This window comes from Lagenorhynchus albirostris, chromosome 15, assembly GCF_949774975.1.
Source record: "Lagenorhynchus albirostris chromosome 15, mLagAlb1.1, whole genome shotgun sequence".
NCBI lineage: Eukaryota > Metazoa > Chordata > Mammalia > Artiodactyla > Delphinidae > Lagenorhynchus > Lagenorhynchus albirostris.
The window spans coordinates 32,360,385-32,381,275 of record NC_083109.1 but is presented as its reverse complement, the minus strand read 5'-3'; the positions used below and the strand labels follow the sequence as shown (position 1 = coordinate 32,381,275).

Here is a 20,891-nt window from a genome sequence, read left to right as displayed (position 1 = left end):
TTCAAGCTGGAGCAGAGCAGACGGGAGGAGGAAGGTCAACGTCTAAAACGAGAAAAGTCAAATTTGAGACAAACTAAGTTTGCGTTGACTGAGGGACGTATACCTAGGAATTTCCTGCAGATCACCGAAACCACAGGACTAGCAGGACACAGACTGTGGGGACAAGGCTCTGAGAGTCGTCCACTGAGGGATCCAGGTCAGTGACAGATATCCTCTCAAAATCTCACGCAAGGGCAGAGAATGTTGCCAGTAAATCCCAGGTCTCAAGAGCTCTTTCAAAAACGCAGCAAAGTCTTCACAGAGAAGCCCCAGGCTGGCCCTGTGGTGACTCTAATATAAAAGAGCTGCTGCCAAAGGGCAACAAATCCAAAGGACAGTTCAGGTCCTTTCACACCAGCAGCAGATGCTTGTGAGCACCCTGGCAGGGGTGTGCTGCTGCTGGGGAGGAGAACCAGGGAGGCATCAAGGAGACGTTCACAGTGTACGCTCTGCACCTTTCAAATTCTGAACCACGCACGCACTGTCTAGTCAAGATAACATAAAGTTTAACTTTCTTTAAAAGGTCACTCAACTGAGTGGGCCCTATGCCATCCCCACTGATGAGGCAAACAGCACAAGAACAAAGATCATGGACTGGCAGGGCAAGCTGCCTAATGGGGACCAGGTCTGCCCTGGTTGGCACCACATCACTGCCCCAACCAAGCAACCACTGCGTGGCAAGGCATGGAAGGCAGGAACTCAGCCCAACCCCAGGAACAAATCAGTATTCTTCCAAGGAGAGCCTGGCAAAATTAACAGTCAGGAGTCTCTTTTCCAAACCAGAGGCAGTCTGTAAGTGAAAGGCTGTGCTCTGTCACCCCCAGCAGCCTCTAGCACCAGTCAGGAAGGCTGGGAAGGCTGTCACAGCACAGGGAGCAGGTTAAGAAGCTGTGTGCAACAGAATTACTCAGCAAGCTCTCTGCAAAACTAACGAATTCAATACACTTCACCTGTGTGGATCCCAGGAAAGACAGCAGAGTGCACAAATCAGAAATAGTGATGCACATTTTTTTCAAACAGCTTAAAGGGTGATTATTTGTACTGTGAAATTAGTTAGGAGAGTCATTTCAAAAGTTTCCTAGATGCATTCAAAGTCTCCTGAAATGCCAACCCAATCATAAATTTTATGATGGCAATCTTTTGGCCCACATTTCATTCTTGTCTTTCCTAAGCACCACTGGAAAAACATGGATCGGTGGCAGGAAGACCACTTTCAAAGCTTAAATTCCAAGTTTCTTAGTTTGGCAACAACGCTGTGCTTTTGGAATTTAAAATTATAAGCACGGTTCCCAGAGGAAAACGTTTCCTTTATTAGCAACTGGCTTTGACAATTCCATTCTAGGATGCTAAATGTAACAAAATACCTTCTGACTTTTATAATAAACACATTCCCCAGATTATTTTGTCTGCTTATTTGTAAGACACTTTGCCACAACAGTTAAGCAACTGAAACATTTTTTTAAATCTTTCAAATTTGTTCCAGTTCTTTTAATGAATTGACCTAATACTGTTTTCTGAATTCTTCTACTATAAAATAAGAAAGTTCCCATTTCACCATTTATTTCCCTAAAAAGATATCCTTGTTTTATTATTTCTAATTTTCTTAAATTTTAACCTAAGAATATCAGCAAAGCCAGAATCATGGAAGTTTGAAATCCCATGCATGATAATCAGAAATATTGAGCAATGGAGCAACTGTCTTGTTCTGGGCTAATGGACTACATTAGGCTTTTAACAGAAGGCAAGTAGGTGCTGTGTTTGTGGAGCAGAGCAACAAGCACTTAGTGAACCTCTAAGCCCCAGGCATTCTGTCATCATAGAAGCAGTTTAAGTGCAGTTGTAAAAAATTAAGGTAACTTTAGCTGGATAGTTCCTCATATCCTCCCTACCTACAACAACGGATGGGAAAGTACTTAAGAATCAACCACCCAAGACCAGATGGCTACACAGGCAAATTCTATCAAACATTTAGAGAAGAGCTAACACCTATCCTTCTCAAACTCTTCCAAAATATAGCAGAGGGAGGAACACTCCCAAACTCATTCTACGAGGCCACCATCACCTTGATACCAAAACCAGACAAGGATGTCACAAAGAAAGAAAACTACAGGCCTATATCACTGATGAACATAGATGCAAAAATCCTCAACAAAATACTAGCAAACAGAATCCAACAGCACATTAAAAGGATCATACACCATGATCAAGTGGGGTTTATTCCAGGAATGCAAGGATTCTTCAATATACGGAAAACAATTAATGTGATACACCATATTAACAAATTGAAGGAGAAAAACCATATGATCACCTCAACAGATGCAGAGAAAGCTTTCGACAAAATTCAACACCCATTTATGAGAAAAGCCCTGCATAAAGTAGGCATAGAGGGAACTTTCCTCAACATAATAAAGGCCATATACGACAAACCCACAGCCAACATCATCCTCAATGGTGAAAAACTAAAAGCATTTCCACTAAGATCAGGAAGAAGACAAGGTTGCCCACTCTCACCACTCTTATTCAACATAGTTTTGGAAGTTTTAGCCACAGCAATCACAGAATAAAAGGAAATAAAAGGAATCCAAATCGGAAAAGAAGAAGTAAAGCTGTCACTCTTTGCAGATGACATGATACTATACATAGAGAATCCTTAAGATGCTACCAGAAAACTACTAGAGCTAATCAATGAATTTGGTAAAGTAGCAGGATACAAAATTAATGCACAGAAATCTCTGGCATTCCTATACACTAATGATGAAAAATCTGAAAGTGAAATCAGGAAAACACTCCCATTTACCATTGCAACAAAAAGAATAAAATATCTAGGAAAAAACCTACCTAAGGAGTCAAAAGACCTGTATGCAGAAAATTATAAGACACTGATGAAAGAAATTAAAGATGATACAAATAGATGGAGAGATATACCATGTTCTTGGATTGGAAGAATCAACATTGTGAAAATGACTCTACTACCCAAAGCAATCTACAGATTCAATGCAATCCCTATCAAACTACCAATGGCATTTTTCAGAGAACTACAACAAAAAATTTCACAATTTGTATGGAAACACAAAAGACCCCGAATAACCAAAGCAATCTTGAGAACGAAAAAAGGATCTGGAGGAATCAGGCTCCCTGACCTCAGACTATACTACAAAGCTACAGTAATCAAGACAGTATGGCACAAAAACAGAAAAATAGATCAATGGAACAGGATAGAAAGCCCAGAGATAAACCCATGCACATATGGTCACCTTATCTTTTATAAAGGAGGCAGGAATGTACAGCCTCTTCAATAAGTGGTGCTGGGAAAACTGGATAGGTCATGTAAAATTATGAGATTAGATCACTCCCTAACACCATACACAAAAATAAGCTCAAAATGGATTAAAGACCTAAATGTAAGGCCAGAAACTATCAAACTCTTAGCGGAAAACATAGGCAGGACACTCTATGACATAAATCACAGCAAGATCCTTTTTGACCCACCTCCCAGAGAAATAGAAATAAAACCAAAAATAAACAAATGGGACCTAATGAAACTTCAAAGCTTTTGCACAGCAAAGGAGACCATAAACAAGACCAAAAGACAACCCTCAGAATGGGAGAAAATATTTGCGAATGAAGCAACTGACAAAGGATTAATCTCCTAAATTTATAAGCAGCTCATGCAGCTCAATAACAAAAAAACAAACAACCCAATCCAAAAATGGCCAGAAGACCTAAATAGACATTTCTCCAAAGAAGATATACAGACTGCCAACAAACACATGAAAGAATGCTCAACATCATTAGTCATTAGAGAAATGCAAATCAAAACTACAATGAGATATCATCTCATAGCAGTCAGAATGGCCATCATCAAAAAATCTAGAAACAATAAATGCTGGAGAGAGTGTGGAGAAAAGGGAACACTCTTGCACTGCTGGTGGGAATGTGAATTGGTACAGCCACTATGGAGAACAGTATGGAGGTTCCTTAAAAACCTACAAATAGAACTACCATACGACCCAGCAATCCCACTACTGGGCATATACCCTGAGAAAACCATAATTCAAAAAGAGTCATGTACCAAAACGTTCATTGCAGCTCTATTTACAATAGCCCGAAGATGGAAACAACCTAAGTGCCATCATCAGATGAACGGATAAAGAAGATGTGGCACATATATACAATGGAATATTACTCAGCCATAAAAAGAAACGGAATTGAGCTATTTGTAATGAGGTGGATAGACCTAGAGTCTGTCATGCAGAGTGAAGTAAGTCAGAAAGAGAAAGACAAATACCGTATGCTAACACATATATATGGAATTTAAGGGGAAAAAATGTCATGAAGAACCTAGGGGTAAGACAGGAATAAAGACACAGACCTATTAGAGAATGGACTTGAGGATATGGGGAGGGGGAAGGGTAAGCTGTGACAAAGCGAAAGAGAGGCATGGATATATATACACTACCAAATGTAAGGTAGATAGCTAGTGGGAAGCAGCCGCGTAGCACAGGGAGATCAACTTGGTGCTTTGTGACCGCCTGGAGGGGTGGGATAGGGAGGGTGGGAGGGAGGGAGACGCAAGAGGGAAGAGATATGGGAACATATGTATATGTATAACTGATTCACTTTGTTATAAAGCAGAAACTAACACACCATTGTAAAGCAACTATACTCTAATAAAGAAGTAAAAAAAAAAAAAGAATCAACTGGCACTTTTGTCTGGGAGATGGATCCAAGTAGTTAGGTGGGGAGGGTAGAAACTGTTTCACCTCATAATCTCATGGTTTTTGGGTATGTGGCTTTGCTTGTTTTTACCACTGAGTAAGTCTAATTATTACAAATAGCTTTTCAAAAGTACAGCCCATTAGGTATAATGCCTTCATTTTTTCTACCTCTTCTCACACCTTCTAAAACAACAAAGTCCCATTAACATCAAGTCTGATTTCTCACCCTTAAACAGGGCTACACAGCCTCCAAATATCTGTAAACTCCCCCAACAGGCATATGCAGTGGGCAACAGAACTCTTCCAGGCCCAGCTAGGGTATTTAATGGGAAGAGTAGAAACTTCAAAGTACCTTGTCTCTGTAAGCGACTCCTAAACTTGCACCCAAGCCCTAAATTTTCTCCAAAACATATTGTAAAAATCAGTATGGAGAGTTCTCCTTGGGTGATCCACTGTCATAACCAAAAAAATTGTTTAAAATCCCATTACATCCCATACCCAAAACATTCCTTCCAGTATAACTGCTGTTGACACCCTGACACCTAATCTTGTGCCTTCCTCCTTCCTGATATCTCCCTAATGTTCCTTTCCTCCAGTTACCAAAAATGGAAAGCTACATAAATGGGTGCTGTGGACCTGGTGTAGAGCAACAGGGATTGGTGGGAACAGTTGTTCCTCAGTTCCAGCCAAACGTTAATCAGGTGGGAATGTGATGGCAGATCTTCCAATGATCCAAAATAGGCAATAAATTCAGACTGCTGGGAGAAATATTCTGGTTTTTAAAGCAACACAGGGACCAAAGAAAACAACTGCAGGTCACCTGTTGGCAACCCGCGAGTCAGCCAATCTGTTTCATTCTGGTCCATGCTCCCTCGGTCCAGTCTACACATCACTGTCAGATCAATTTACCAAATAACACTGCTCCTGACCACTAACTCCAGGCTCGAAATACTACCACTAAGTTTATGCTGTCATTCAACGTCCACAGTAACATAATGACTCCTCACCTTCCTCAACTCCCTTACACAACCTTTCACTTCAACCAATTAAGTCTGCTGCCCTCATATCTCAACCCCAACCAGCTACGTCCCTGCCAAGATGGCCTCTGTTCTACCCTCCTCCTCTACCCCATCAACGCCCACATCTGAAGCAGTAAACAAGCCCATCTTTGGGGAATATACCTTCCAACACCTGCTGACTACATGAATTAAGAGACTTCTCTGCTTAAAGCCAACAGATTTAACTTTCGAGAAGGAGTTTAAATCTCCTAACAGGCAAATCACATGGCCTTGTCTTGTTACACCTCCAGCCCCCAAATAACATTTTAAAGAAGTTCAGAGAGGCTAAGTCACGCTCTGAGGAGTCTTTCCGGGGTCTCGACGTCTTCACACCCAGGAAGGCCTCGGGGAAGTGGATTGGCGTAGGACCCCGCAACCAGCCCTGCGAGGGCTGCGGACGTGCGCAACCCCCGCGCTCTCCTTCCTGGGCCCCGGAGATACCACCCCCAACTGGACCCCAGAGCCATGTCCCCGGGACCCCGACCTGCTGAACCCTGCCGCGAGCTCCGCGGGGCCCAGCACCCGAGGACCCTTCCCGCAGACCAGGCCCGGGGCCGCCGACGGCCGCGCAGAAGATGGCAAGACGACCCCTCTGCGCGCGCCCCGCACGGACCTCCGGGGGACTCCGCTGCCCCGGCCGCGCCCAACCGATGCTGCCGCTACCTTTTCCTCGGGCGGTGCGTCCGGCTCGCGGGCCATCCTCTGCCTTAGCTCCGTCATGCTGGAAACACCAGCGCTTCGTCGCTGCGGCCGAGTGGCGCAGCCGCCGAGGCCGGCAGCTCAGCGCGGGCGCGCGCGGACTCTGCTCGGCCAGCCCCCCGTCGCCTAAGCAGCGCGCAGCTTCGCAGCGGCTCCCGACGCCACCGCAGCCCGGCCGCCAGCCCTGAAACTGGGCCCCGCCCGGTGCAGCCACCGCCCTTTCACCCGGGCAGAGCGCGACCAACCTCCTCCAGCCCAGCCCCACCAACTCCTTTTCTCGGGAGGGCCCCGAACAAGCGCGCACGCGCACCGCTGCCATCACAGCCCCGGAACTACACCAATGGCGCGAATCCGTCAGGGAGGCGGGGCGGGGGCGGGGGCGGGGGCGGGGCAAGCGGAGAGGATCGGAGAGGCGTGCATTGAATAGCAGCCTAAGAGGGCTGGAAAGGGCGTGCTTTTCTGAGGGGGACTACTCGATGGGAGCTCGGGAACTGGAGCCCGTGGTCTTAGAGATAACAGGTTGCTGGGGGCCATGGGCTGCAGCCCCGAGCCTCCAGCCGGCCTAGTGCTTGCTGCCTTCGGCTTTTTGTCTTCAATAGCCAGGGCTCTTCCCTCTCACTGATAAGTAGACGCTTGTTAGGCCCTGAGCGGAAAGGCCTGGGGAACGCACCTGTGTAAAAGGAGGAGATTACGTGATAAGGAAGTGAAAGCCAAACTTAAGTCTGCGTTGCTTTGCCAAGTTATCTTCTATTTAGTGAGCGTTAATTATGTGCTGGGCACTGAACTATGTAGTCTCTTTAATGCATCTCATTTAATCTGTACAATGCTTGGAAATGTATATGATTTTTATTTTACAGCTAGGGTCTTCCACGGTTATTCAGCTTTCTTTTCTCTCTTCTGGACTATTGAAGGACATTTTTGGACAGGAATGCTGCCTGCTTTGTTCACAGCCCAATCTCCTATGTACCTGACGCATCCCAAGTACCTATTTAATAGATTTAAAGTTTCTCCTGAAAGAAAATGATTTAACCAAGGTCTCACGGCTAGAAAGTGCCCACTAAGAATACGAACACAGATCTGTTACCAACGCACTCTTTAACATACTCCTGGCCTTCCTAAATTCATTGTTAATACCTGTGTTGCTCAGCATTGCCTTCAACAGTTCCTGTTCACTGCCTTTAAGTGATGTAAAACAAGTATAAGACAGGGCCCCTTCCCTTAAGCATATTGTAATTTAACAAGGAGAGAAATTTGCACACATAGGAGCTGCAATTTTGTGTTAGCAATTTTGACCTGAACTGTAAGGTTTGGGGAAAGTAGTGGGAATTCTGAAAAGGGTGTTATATTTTCTTGATTTCTATAAAAGTATATTCCCAAGTGCCTATAACACTCCTTCAAAGTGACAATAAAATAGGTATAGAGGAACATTGAACTCAGGGTATGCTTTGTTCCCTATTAACGCACAAATACTTGTTTTTTTTAGAGAAACAGACCACCCCCTTCAGGCCATAATTTATTTAGAGAAAGCTGTGCTCTTTTGTTGTATTTGTCTTTTGTTTTAATCTTATTTATAAAAGTAAATAACATGGGACTTCCCTGGTGGTCCAGTGGTTAAGACTCCAGCTCCCAATGCAGGGGACCTGGGTTCCATCCCTGGTGGGGAACTAGATCCCGCATGCATGCCGCAACTAAGAAGTCCACACGCTGCAACTATGAGCCTGCATGCTACAATGAAGATCCCGCGTGCCGCAACTAAGACCCGGCACAGCCAAAATAAATAAATAAATATTTTTTAAAAGTAAAAAATAACTTATTTTTAAAAAGTAAATAACATGCTGATGGTAATTTTAAAACTCTTTTAATCTGTTGGAGACTGTGTGACCACCATTTTGACTAATGTCAGTGATCACTTCTTGAAATAAAGACCAGACACTTCTTGGGTAAATTAAGCAAGGTTTATTATCTAAAGGATCTAGAAGGATGTCAACACCTTTAAGACAGGTGGAAGTGTTAGTAACCAGATTCTCACCTTTATGGAACATATTTGTGAAAGGTCACATCCGAGTAAGCATCACATCAGTCCTCTTGGAACCTCAGCTGTTTGCTTTGAAACACAGCCTAACTGGAGAACCAGTGCACGTAGATCAGAGTTTCAGAACGCACAGTATAATTACTAGGGTAGATAACTCCCTACAGTTTGGCCCGAACAAACTTCTTATCTGTCATACTCAGCCCTCCCAAGCTAATGGAGCTCAGACCAGGTACAATTCTGAAGTCGGTACTGTGGTAAACAGGGATCAGATATTCAGACCTCTGGAAGTCATGTTAACAGGTATTTAGGCAAGCTTTAGAGCCTCTCCCTCAACTGTAGGAAGAAATTAAAAGTAAAAAATTTCCCTCACCTCCAGCCCAAAGAAGAATTTTGTTCTTTTACATTACGTTACACCTCCTCCTCTACCCCTGATTTTGCCCTTCAATAGAAATACCTCATAATAATAGAATACTTCATAATAGCTCTTTCCTCTAGGGTCACTTCTTCCAGGCTTGTGACATATCTTGTATATGGTGATTCTTTTCATTGTACTCCTTCTATTGCACTCCTATACATATACTTAGTATATGTATAGGATTAGTATAGGTAACTAGCATGAGATTTTTAGTCCCCCAGAGTGTGCAGGCTGACTGCAAGCTCAGCATAAGTGGGCAGGTATTGCTATAATTATTATCATTCTATAATAAAAACACCTCCCACCTTCTTGATAATTTGAAAACTGCATTGGTACAAGTGACAAGAAAATTCTTCAGTTCCCCGAATAGTGTTTTTCCTCTCTTAGAGGGGAAGAACTGTCAATAAATGAATTATTTAAACAATACATTTTTAAAAAAATTGTCCATAAACAAAAACAGACTTGATCTGCTCTTTTTCTCGTCCTTCATATTGCCTTTCTAGATCTTATCTTGACAAGTGTTCTCAGAAAGCTAAAACTTCTTATTCAGTTTAATGAGATGACATGCAAAATGGAATTGAGAATGGGCTAGGCAGAACTGTATAACATCTTAAAGTTTCAAAAATACAAATCCTGCATTCCCACAAACTTGTAGACCTATTAGATTATTACACAGTCCATTTAAACTATAATTTCAGTCTTCTCTCTGACAAAGCATAGGTCTTACTTTTTAAAACCAACAGTCTATATGGAGGTGCAGGTGGCTTTAAGCATAAATATTCATCAATTGATCACACATGCTGAAACAGTACTTTTCAGTCCTAATTATTTATTAGAATTACCTGGGGAGCTTCTAAAAATGCCAATGGATGGCCCATCCTAGACCAACTAAATAAGAATCTCTAGAGATGGAACCTAGAGGAAATAGGCTTGTTTCTTTCATTTTGTTAAGCTCTCCAGATGAGTCTAATGTGCAGCCAGGAATGAGACTCAGTTTAATATGTGATATCACCTTGTAAAGAAATTTGCCAGAAATTATATTAAATAGTTCACAGCATTTTTCTCTCCCAGCATGCATTAACATTTTCAGACCAACAATACATGTTTGATGAAGAAATTGTGGGAAATGCAGAAAAGCATAACGAAAAATATTAAGATCATTTGTGGTAGCATCAGCCATAGATAATTACTGTTAACATCCATATTATTGCCTTTTTATTCTATTTTCTGTGCACTTACACTCAGATATAATAATTTTAGAAAGTTGGGATACTATTGTTTATACTGTTTCATAACTCGACGTTTTAACATCAAATGCCCTTTGAGAACGGTACTTTTTTTTTTTTTTTTTTTTGCGGTACGCGGGCCTCTCACTGTTCTGGCCTCTCCCGTTGTGGAGCACAGGCTCCGGACGCGCAGGCTCAGCGCCCATCGCTAACGGGTCTAGCCGCTCCATGGCATGTGGGATCTTCCCGGACCGGGGCACCCGTGTCCCCTGCATCAGCAGGCGGAGTCTCAACCACTGCGCCACCAGGGAAGCCCGAGAATGGTACTTGAAAAGCTTTATAGTATTCCATCTTACAGATTTACCATAATTTACCTAACAAAGACCATATTGTTAGACCTCAAGATTATTTCCAATTTCAGGGGAATTGTTAATAATTCTATAAGAAACATTCTTAAACATGCCTCATCGTGGTAAGTAACTCTGATTACTTCTTTGGGAAAAAAAAATCCTATAGATTGAATTTCTGTGTCAAAGACTAAATAAAAAATTCCAAGGATTTTCATACATATTTCCAAATTCCCACTGGAAAAATTATACCAATTTATACTCTCATCTTCAAGTCATGAAAGTACTCACTTCCTTATATCCTTCCTAAGAAATGGGTGTTAACACAATTTTTATTAATTTGGTAGATTAAAATTTTATCTCCCTTCAATTTATGTTTCTTTGCTTATTAATATGCTAACCATTTTTCATACATTTACTAAGACTGGACCTTAGGCACTAGAAGCCAGGGACCTCTGGATTTTGTTTAGATACATAAAGTGCCCTTTTATTCAGTTTGAATTGGGTTCTCTGTTGTGGAAACAAAGTATATTAACCAACACAAGTTTTTAGGCACACTGAAGTTTTAAAACTTATGTAGTCATTCCTATGTTTTATGGGTTTTTTTTCCTTTTATGTTTAGAAGCCCACAGCAAGATCTCTTAAATATTTACCAAAATATTTTTCCATTTCTTATTGGGTTTACATTTATTTGAATTTTAATTATTTAATCTATCTGGAAATTATTTCAGTAAACAGTTATTAGGAAGAGTCTATAGCTTTACTTTTTCCTAGAAGTTTAACGAATTGTTTGGTCATAATTTAATTCATTCTTTTTCTCACTGATTGAAATAGCACCTTTACTAGTTGTTAGAGTAATCCTCTTAAAACCGAAATTGGGGACTTCCCTGGTGGTGCAGTGGTTAAGAATCCACCTGCCAATGCAGGGGACACGGGTTCGATCCCTGGCGGGGGAAGATCTCACATGCCGCGGAGCAACTAAGCCCGCGTGCCACAACTACTGAGCCTGCATGCCACTACTACTGAAGTCTGCTCGCCTAGAGCCCGTGCTCCGCAACAAGAGAAACCACTGTGATGAGCAGCCCACGCACGGCAATGAAGAGTAGCCCCCACTCTCCGCAACTAGAGAAAGTCCGTGAGCAGCAACAAAGACCCAACACAGCCATAAATAAATTAATTAATTAATTTTTAAAAAAACAAAACAGAAATTGTCTCATGCCAAAGACCCTTTGATAACTTTCCTTTTCACTTATAGAGGGTTTGTAAAGGGCTATAAGATCTCAGCCCTGACTCTCTTTGCAACCTCACCTTGCACCACTCTCCCCATTGTTCAGTGTGTTCCGGACACATCAGTCTTTGAGTCCTATTGTATGTCAATTACATCTCAATAAAACTGGGGAAAAATACTTATAAAAAAAGCTTTGAATTTTAAAACAAACTACTATCTGAACACTTTCTAAGCATGCTGTCCTTTTAAAACATGTTATTCTTTCAGCCTAGAATACTTTCTCCCACTCTCCAAACAGCTAGTTTCTCTGGTAACCTGCTACCTCCGCAGAAGGCCTTCCCTGACCACAGGTCATAGCCATTCTTAAGTCATGGGTGGAGTTTAATTGCCATTTAAAATACCTTCAAATCAACACTTCGATTTGGCATTAAACCAAAATGTTATTATGTAAGCAGAAAGCACAGAAACAGAGTAGTAGAGTATACATTCGTTATTAGTGAAGCAAATGTTTCTCACTGGAGGAATGAATACATTCCACATTTTGCAAAGGAACTGAGACACTAAAAGGACCTGGAGGGATTTCCCTGGTGGTGCAGTGGTTAAGAATCTGCCTGCCAATGCAGGGGACATGGGTTCGACCCCTGGTCTGGGATGATCCCACATGCTGCAGAGCAGCTAAGCCCGTGTGCCACAACTACTGAGCCTGTGCGTCACAACTACTGAAGCCCGCATGCCTAGAGCCCATGCTCTGCAACAAGAGAAGCCACTGCAATGAGAAGCCTGAGCACCGCAATGAAGAGTAGTCCAGCTCACCACAACTAGAGAAAGCCCGTGAGCGGCAACGAAGACCCAACGCAGCCATAAATAAATGAATAAATAAATAAATATTTTTTAAAATAAATAAAAGGACCTGGAAAGGAAAATACCTACAAATAGATGAAACCATTGTGTTTTGATATAAAGATGTATGCAAAAGGATAGTTGATTATACATAAAGGAAGTGCTAGTATCAAAATTTACGAATGGGTGGCAGAGACTTGGAAGAAATTCCAGAGACAATAGAGAAGCACTCTTAAGAATGCTGCATCATCCACACCCTTGACGACAGAGTATGATATATGGAAAAACAGCAGTATCAGTAACTGAGTGAGAAACTGAATGTGAAGATATATTACAAGTGCTTTAACCAATATATATATAGTGTGTACATATTACGCACATGAATGATATATGATACAAATGTTTTTAAAAGTCTAAAAGTTCTTTTGATAATTACAAAATAGACATTCTAAATGATAAATCATATGATAGTTTGACATTTTATTTTCTTGTGCTACATAAAATGGGGCATCTTACAATTGAAGGTACCTTAAATTCAGTGCATAGATACACCTAATAAAAGCGCTAGAGGGAGGGGCTTCCCTGGTAGCGCAGTGGTTGAGAGTCCGCCTACCGATGTAGGAAACACGGGTTCGTGCCCGGATCCAGGAAGATCCCACATGCCGCGGAGCGGCTAGGCCCGTGAGCCATGGCTGCTGGGCCTGCGTGTCCGGAGCCTGTGCTCCGCAAAGGGAGAGGCCACAACGGTGAGAGGCCCGCGTACTGCAAAAAAATAAAATTAAAAAAAAAAAGAAAGTTCTAGAGGGAGAGAATAGAGTAGAGAAAGGCAATTTTTGAAGCCATAATGGTTGACAATATTCTAGACTTGATGAAATACATGAATCTTCTGATTGAGGAATACAAAATTTCCTGAACAGGAAAAATAAAACTAAATCCACACCAAGATACACGGTAGAAAAACTAAAGAATTCTACAGATTCTTCTAATACAAATATTAGAAGCAACTAAAGAGAAATGCTGTAAACAAAGCAAAAAAGAAACAAAGGAGGGATATTTATAATAATAAGATTATTAATATATGAAGTGCTCCTTTTAATCAATAAGACAGTGGTCAAGAACTATATGAACGATATCCAACTTGCGCCAATCTTTTAATACACAAACTGAAATTTCCATATGAGCACAGATTTAAAAACGAGATTGCTAATATCTATAGAAAGAAAAATTAGGCGAAATGAGCATGCTCGTAGTTTTGGCTGAAATGTAAATTGCAATCTTTTAGAAGTCAATTTAGTAACAATCAAAATTTTAATGTGTATGCTCTTCGATCCAGCAATACTTCAAGGAGTTGCCCAAATTACAAGCACTTTTTAAGTTAGTTACATACGTAGGATATTATGCCATCTTTTTAAGAGGTGCTGATATAGAAAACATGTACCTGGCATAAAATTACACATGCTTTATTAAGTACTTTGCAAAAGGGTCTACGGTATAAAGTCATTTGTTTTTTTAAAAAAAGTATATTTGTAGAGAAAATAAAAAAGCTTAGAAAGTTGCATACGGTAAATGATACGAGTTTGGTGTGTATGTGGCGGAGGAGGTTTAAGAGCTGGTGGTCAAGACAACTCTTTAGGCTACAAGGTGGCTCTTTCTCCTAGCAGGCTGGATTTGCGTTTCACTTTCGAGGCCGGAAATTCCCTACCCCTCAAGAGGGAGATGAAGCACCACAAAGACGCAGTTCAACGACCCCCCCCACCCCCACTATAGGCCTGACCTTCACAGTCGGCCGGACTTTTCTAACGTCCGGTTCCGGAACGTGACAAAAAGGCGGGGATTCCCGCCGGTCGCCTATCAGCCGGCCCTCAGAAGGCGCAGCGCTCACGCCCCGTCCCCAGTCCTCACCCTCCAATAGATGTTAGGGGTGGGGCGGACTTCGTGCGGAGCGGGTACACGATTGGCTCTGTAGTCTCTCCGCCCAGGCAGCAGGCGGGGCAGCGTGGTGACGTCTCCGCGAGGGGCGCGGGGTCGTAGCGCGCGCTCGCAGACGCGGCAGTATTAAACTGCTGCAGGCGCGGCGGGTTGGTTGTGGGCTTCCTCCGTCTCAACCGTTCGTGGGTTATTTCCGTCGCTCGCTCTCATCTTCTGAAGCCTAAGCCGGCTATACCTTCCTCCTTTCTTCCGCCAGCAGCCGTGTCGTTGCGACTCCGCCACCATGTTCGAGGCGCGCCTGGTCCAGGGCTCCATCTTGAAGAAGGTGCTTGAGGCGCTTAAGGACCTCATCAACGAGGCCTGCTGGGACATCAGCTCGAGCGGCGTGAACCTGCAGAGCATGGACTCGTCCCATGTCTCTTTGGTGCAGCTCACCCTGCGCTCCGAGGGCTTCGACACGTACCGCTGCGACCGCAACTTGGCCATGGGCGTGAACCTCACCAGGTGAGCCCCTAAGCAGCGGATAGCCGGGCCCTGATCCACCTCCTCTGGCTCTTGGCGGGAGCGCCTCCGGGCCGGGCCCTCATTGGCTGGAGTGGGCCATCTGCGCCTTCTCATTGGCCTGCGGCACTAGTGGGGCGGGACCCAAGCGAAACGCGCGGTTCGGAAAGCCCGCGCTAGCTGCAGCGCGAACCGGCTCTTTCCGCGCCAAAGTCACAAAGCGGGTGGTGGCGGGAAAATGACGGACTTCTTTGCGGTGCCAGGAAAAGACTGTTGCAGAGCTCTTTGGTCATTAAGGGCAGGCGGCCTTGGATGAGAAACCTTGGTCCTGATTGACTTTAACTGCTTTATAATGTGTCCTAGTTCATTCGCCCTAACGAGCGACAAGAGTATTTCTTTTACTACAGAGTTGCGCTGAGCACCCCAAGATCCCGGTTTGAGGAAAATTTATCCCAGAGCAATGCTTTCAACTTTTGACCACTACCTGTCTAGTACATACACATGTTTAAATCTTAAAGCTTGTGAGAAATATTTACCCCTACTACATACAGTGTGTTTTAACTGGTTTATTAATCGTTTTTAAAGATCGTTGTCCCAATAATTAACTTCACCCACCAAAGGGATTTGCAGTTCATAAAATACTGCTGTTTTATTTATATCCAGAAGTGAAATTGCTCTTGGTGGGGGGGGGCTGTTTAGTTTAAGTATAAATACTACCAGATTGCATTCCAAATGGCTGGACCGGCTTACACATCCTAACTCACCAATTCGGCAGATGGTCTAATGGTTAAAAGTGGTACCTCCTGGTTTTAATTTGTTGATTTTAAACGCTTTGTTCTTCTGTGTTCTAGCATGTCCAAAATACTGAAATGTGCTGGCAATGAAGACATCATTACACTAAGGGCTGAAGATAATGCGGACACCTTGGCACTTGTATTTGAAGCTCCAAGTAAGTCGCACCCTTCTACTGACTTATGCTAGAAGAAATTAAAATGTAGTGTCAGTATTTCCCAAGGCTGAGAGAAATTTAAGATAATGTTTGTGATGGCTGTAAAATATACCTGACATCTGTAAACTTACATGTTCTTCTTCAACATTTGGTTTCTTTTGGTAGATCAAGAAAAGGTTTCAGACTATGAAATGAAGTTAATGGATTTAGATGTTGAACAACTTGGAATTCCAGTGAGTATCAAAGTTTCTGATTGAGCATACTGTACAGTCTTGAAAGTTACATAAGATATATTAATATAATAATTTAAAGCCTATTTCCTAACAGAACTTTTTCTGTATATCTGCTCATGCATGTTCCAGAGTGGGGTGTTTAAGACTGACATATTTGTCATTTTATTAAGTTATGGAGTTCTACAGTGGCTCATTGGTTTGAATTTATTTCTGCCGAGTGAATATTTACATTAACCTCTGCATCTTTTTTTAATTTATTATTCCTAGAGTGCTTGATTTTTTTTTGTTTTTTTTGTAGATCTTTATTTTTTTAATTTATTTTTGGCTGTGTTGGGTCTTCATTGCTGCATGTGGGCTTTTCTCTAGCTGGGGAGGGGGGCGCTACTCTTCATTGCGGTGCGCAGGCTTCTCATTGAGGCGGCTTCTCTTGTGGAGCATGGGCTCTAGGTGTGCAGGCTTCAGTAGTTGTGGTACTCGGGTTCAGTAGTTGTGGCTCATGGGCTCTAGAGTGCAGGCTCAGTAGTTGTGGTGCACGGGCTTAGTTGCTCCACGGCATGTGGGATCTTCCCGGACCAGGGCTTGAACCTGTGTCCCCTGCATTGGCAGGCAGATCTTAACCACTGTGCCACCAGAGAAACCCGAGTGCTTGATTTTTATTGAGAGAAGATCTTAAAGCCATTTTAGCAGAAATTCATTATGGTTAGGTTTATCAACATCAAAAGTGAGAGGAGGTGTTCGGATGTTTAAAATGCCTAACATCATATTCTCTTGTTTTGGAAAGCAGACCTGTTTGCGCCATCATCACTGTATGCCATACCCTAATGGCCTCTTGATTTAGCCCTACTGTAGGGTGATTAGGTGGAGGCTCTTGTTCCCGGGATAGTGCATTTACTGTTAAAAGTTTAAGCTCTAATTTGTTTTCTTAGTATGGTTATTCTTACAGCATACTTGTTTTATAGCTGCATTTATTTTTTGAGTGGTTAGAGTGTTAAGAAATTACACAATGAGTGATATTTCAAAGTAATCAGAAAATCTTGAATTCTGAGTTCTTGTTTAGATGCTGAGTCTTCAGAAAGTGAGGGTGCCAAATCTTTTATTTCCATGACATTTAAATTTCTCTGTTTTGGGGCTTCCCTGGTGGCGCAGTGGTTTAGAGTCTGCCTGCCGATGCAGGGGACGTGGGTTCGTGCCCCGGTCCGGGAGGATCCCGCATGCCGCGGAGCGGCTGGGCCTGTGAGCCACAGCCGCTGAGCCTGCACATCTGGAGCCTGTGCTCCGCAGCGGGAGGGGCCACAGCAGTGAGAGGCCCGCGTACTGCAAAAAAAAAAAAAAAAAAATTCTTTGTTTTACAGGAACAAGAGTACAGCTGTGTAGTAAAGATGCCTTCTGGTGAATTTGCACGTATATGCCGAGATCTCAGTCATATTGGAGATGCTGTTGTAATTTCCTGTGCAAAAGATGGAGTGAAATTTTCTGCAAGTGGAGAACTTGGAAATGGAAATATTAAGTTGTCACAAACGAGTAATGTTGATAAAGAAGAGGAGGCTGTAAGTAGTTTTTAAGTTAAACAAAATACCTTGAAGAAGAATATTAGGTTATATCTTAGTCTGCTAAGGCTTCTATAACAAAATACCATAGACTGAGTGGCTTCTAAACAACGGAAGTTTATTATTCACAGTTTTGGAGACTCGGAAGCTGGCAGATTTGTTGTCTGACGAGGGCCTGCTTCTTGGTTCACAGACAGCAGCCTTCTTACCTGGTGGAAAGGGAAAGGGAGTTCTCTGGGGTCTCTTTTATAAGGGCATTAATCCCATTCATGAGGACTCTGCCTTCCTAACACTAAGCACCTCCCAAAGGCCCCACCTCCAATACCACCATATTGTGAATTTGGCTTTAACGTGAATTGGGGTGGGGGGGGCCACAAACATTCAGTCTTTAGCAAGGTAATTGCTAAAATTAAAGAAAGCTCTAAAGAAAAACAGACAGAATTTGCATTTCCAAGTAACTAATATGTGAGAATTGAAACTTTTGAAATCTGCAAGTGATCTTATAGATGCCATCTAACTTAAATTTGTGAGAAGGGAATGCAAATTTAGTGCAACCTTTATAAACTGTAGAACAATGGGTTTGTGTATCAAACCCACACATACTCTTAAGGATAGGCTTGGGAGGCTAGCTTTAGCTTTCTGGAGGTACTTACTATGTTTTTACCAAATAATTGAGCAACCCAGTAGGATCTAGTTGGGGGTAAAATCTAGCTGTTGTGTAATCCTTATATTAACTTTTAAATAAACAGTTTAAAAATACATATATTAGTAACAAATATATATTAGTAACAAAACTCCAGGGGCTGATTCTTTTCTCCTAAATTACATTTCACTCTCCTGCCAATCTTGATTTTTGTTCTTCTCTCAAATGTTACTTAACCCATAGGGAATTTTCTGGCGGTCCAGTGGTTAGGACTCCGCACTTTCACTGACAAGGGTGTGGGTTCGATCCCTCATCAGGGAACTAACATCCCTAAAGCCGTGCAGCTAGAAATTTTTAAAAAAAGAAAAAATTCATTCATAAATATTTTAATTTATTTGTAGTGTAAACATTTTATGACATCTAAGAAAATTATATTAAGGAATTTTTCAGTGTTCCTACTTCCTTGGTTATTTCAGTTTGTTTGAATCAAGATTTTAATAAGGTCCGTACATTACAGTTCATTGAGATACGCTCCTTAAATTTCTTTTAGTCCATTGGTTCTCTCTTCAATTTCGTTTTCCCTCTATTACAATTTTATTTGTTGAAGAAACTAAGTCATTTGTCAATGTATATTAGAAATGAATGAGTTGCAGCTTTCTTGATGTTTTTCAGTATGATGAATCTTTTTGTTTTCTCCCTAAGGTTACCATAGACATGAATGAACCAGTTCAGCTAACTTTTGCACTGAGGTACCTGAACTTCTTTACAAAAGCCACTCCACTCTCTCCTACAGTAACACTCAGTATGTCTGCAGATGTACCCCTTGGTAAGATAATAAACTTGTTGAATCTTGTTTTGTAGGTAGTGTATGTGGTACTTCTCAGTAATTAATTATATTCCTGTTTTCTTTCAGTCGTAGAGTATAAAATTGCTGATATGGGACATTTAAAGTACTATTTGGCTCCCAAGATCGAGGATGAAGAAGGATCTTAGACATTCTTAAAATTCAAGGAAATAAAACTAAGCTCTTTGAGAACTGCTTCTGAGATGCTAGCACATACTTAAGTCTGTTTTGTCTTTGTACCTCTGAGTACATATGTAGATATTGTTTTCTGTAAATAACTTTTTCTTTTCTCCATTCTCTACAGTTTGTTCAAAAAGTAAAGTCCAAAGTCAAATCTGGTCTTGTTAACTGAGTAACAACTTTGCCTTACCTAGGAATACTCCTTATAATTTTTATAAACAAAAGGGTTTTGACTCTAAATGCAGTTTTAAGTATTGTTTTCAATTTAAATAAAAGTCATTTGAATTTCAAACATCACAGGACAGTGCCTTCATTTGGACCACGATGGTTGCGAGTATCCTAGAGAATTCACAATTCAAGCAGCTCATGTAAATGAGCTTATTGTTTCAGTCTAGAGCAGGTTGATATGACATTAGATACAGTGATAAAAAGTATTCCAGATACAGCAGGTGACAAAGTATTTTGGGGGATTTATTTGCCAAACTTGGTATTCTGACTTGAGCTCAAGAAATGAAAAGGGGAGAGTAGAACAAATATATAATATTTTGTCATTTTTGCTTGCATTTACAGAAGCTTAATGTACCCAAAGTTCTGTCAGCTTTATAAGACTAGCATTGTTACAGGGCAGTGTTTCATTAGCCTAGGGAGACTTGTACAGGAGTCTTGGAAGTTTTAGTAGATCTGATAGGTCCCAAGGAGTATGTTTATGCAAAAATAATTTCTCTAGCGTAAGTAGCCTTTTGTGGGGACTTATTCCCTTAAAGGATGAAGGTGGCTTAATTCCATGGATGTTGGATTCAACCAAGAAAGTGAAAAAGGCCCAGCAGTAATTGTGCTACAAGGTCACAAGTTGGCATGCTGCATATTGAGAATTCCTTTATTGTAGTCCTCTTTTTCCGGTGTATTTTGTGTTTGGTGGATTAAATGACAGATTTCTGTCATACTTGCAGTGACGGTAGAACTCACTGTATCCAGTAGGTAACTATTCATTACCTTTATGTGTGCCTGGGGTTGGGGAAGAATATTGGCTGCAAAAGGGCCTGATGGAAATTTCTGGAGTGATGAAAATATTTTATCTACATTGTGATGATGGCTCCAAGACTATATGTATCTGTCAAAACTAATCCAATTGTACTTTATCATATGTAAATTATACTTAATAAAGCTCGACATTTTAAAAAGTTTCACGTGTTGCAAAATGTCCCTTGTGGCCAGACCTCTTGCCGGGGTAAGGCCTGAAGACGAGGAGCGGGGAAACTGAAGCGCAAGAATGTGGGGCTACTTGAGAGTTGCGGGTGGGGTACAGGGCGGCAGAGACTGCGGCGCGGCCCGGGAAGGCAGCCTTCCCTGGGCATAGGGAGACCTGACAGCCCCGGCCTTCAGGGAGCTTCGCCGGCTCGGCTTCCGCCTCTCGAGGCGCCACTGAACTCCCTACACTACCCTAGGGGCCGGAAAGACACGTA

General features: G+C 42.1%; 2 protein-coding genes across 3 annotated transcripts in view; one reads left to right on the top strand and one right to left on the bottom strand.

Moving 5' to 3' along the window:
- The window catches only part of CDS2 (CDP-diacylglycerol synthase 2), a 67,943-nt gene extending 61,195 nt beyond the window's left edge, over positions 1-6,748 (bottom strand). The window contains exon 1 of one of the 2 annotated variants that reach the window (XM_060125283.1): positions 6,479-6,748. In XM_060125283.1, the coding sequence (XP_059981266.1) occupies positions 6,479-6,535 (57 nt within the window). In that variant the 5' untranslated portion in view covers positions 6,536-6,748. The remainder of the gene's footprint in view (positions 1-6,478) is intronic. The other variant, XM_060125282.1, reaches the window with a different exon arrangement.
- Positions 6,749-14,604: 7,856 nt separating this feature from the next.
- PCNA (proliferating cell nuclear antigen) lies at positions 14,605-20,612 on the top strand. The gene is made up of 6 exons (XM_060123941.1): positions 14,605-15,035; positions 15,884-15,981; positions 16,147-16,214; positions 17,567-17,761; positions 19,107-19,230; positions 19,318-20,612. The coding sequence occupies exons 1-6, from the start codon at positions 14,815-14,817 to the stop codon at positions 19,395-19,397; spliced, it is 786 nt and encodes a 261-aa protein (XP_059979924.1). The 5' UTR covers positions 14,605-14,814; the 3' UTR covers positions 19,398-20,612.
- The last annotated feature ends 279 nt before the right edge of the window (positions 20,613-20,891 follow it).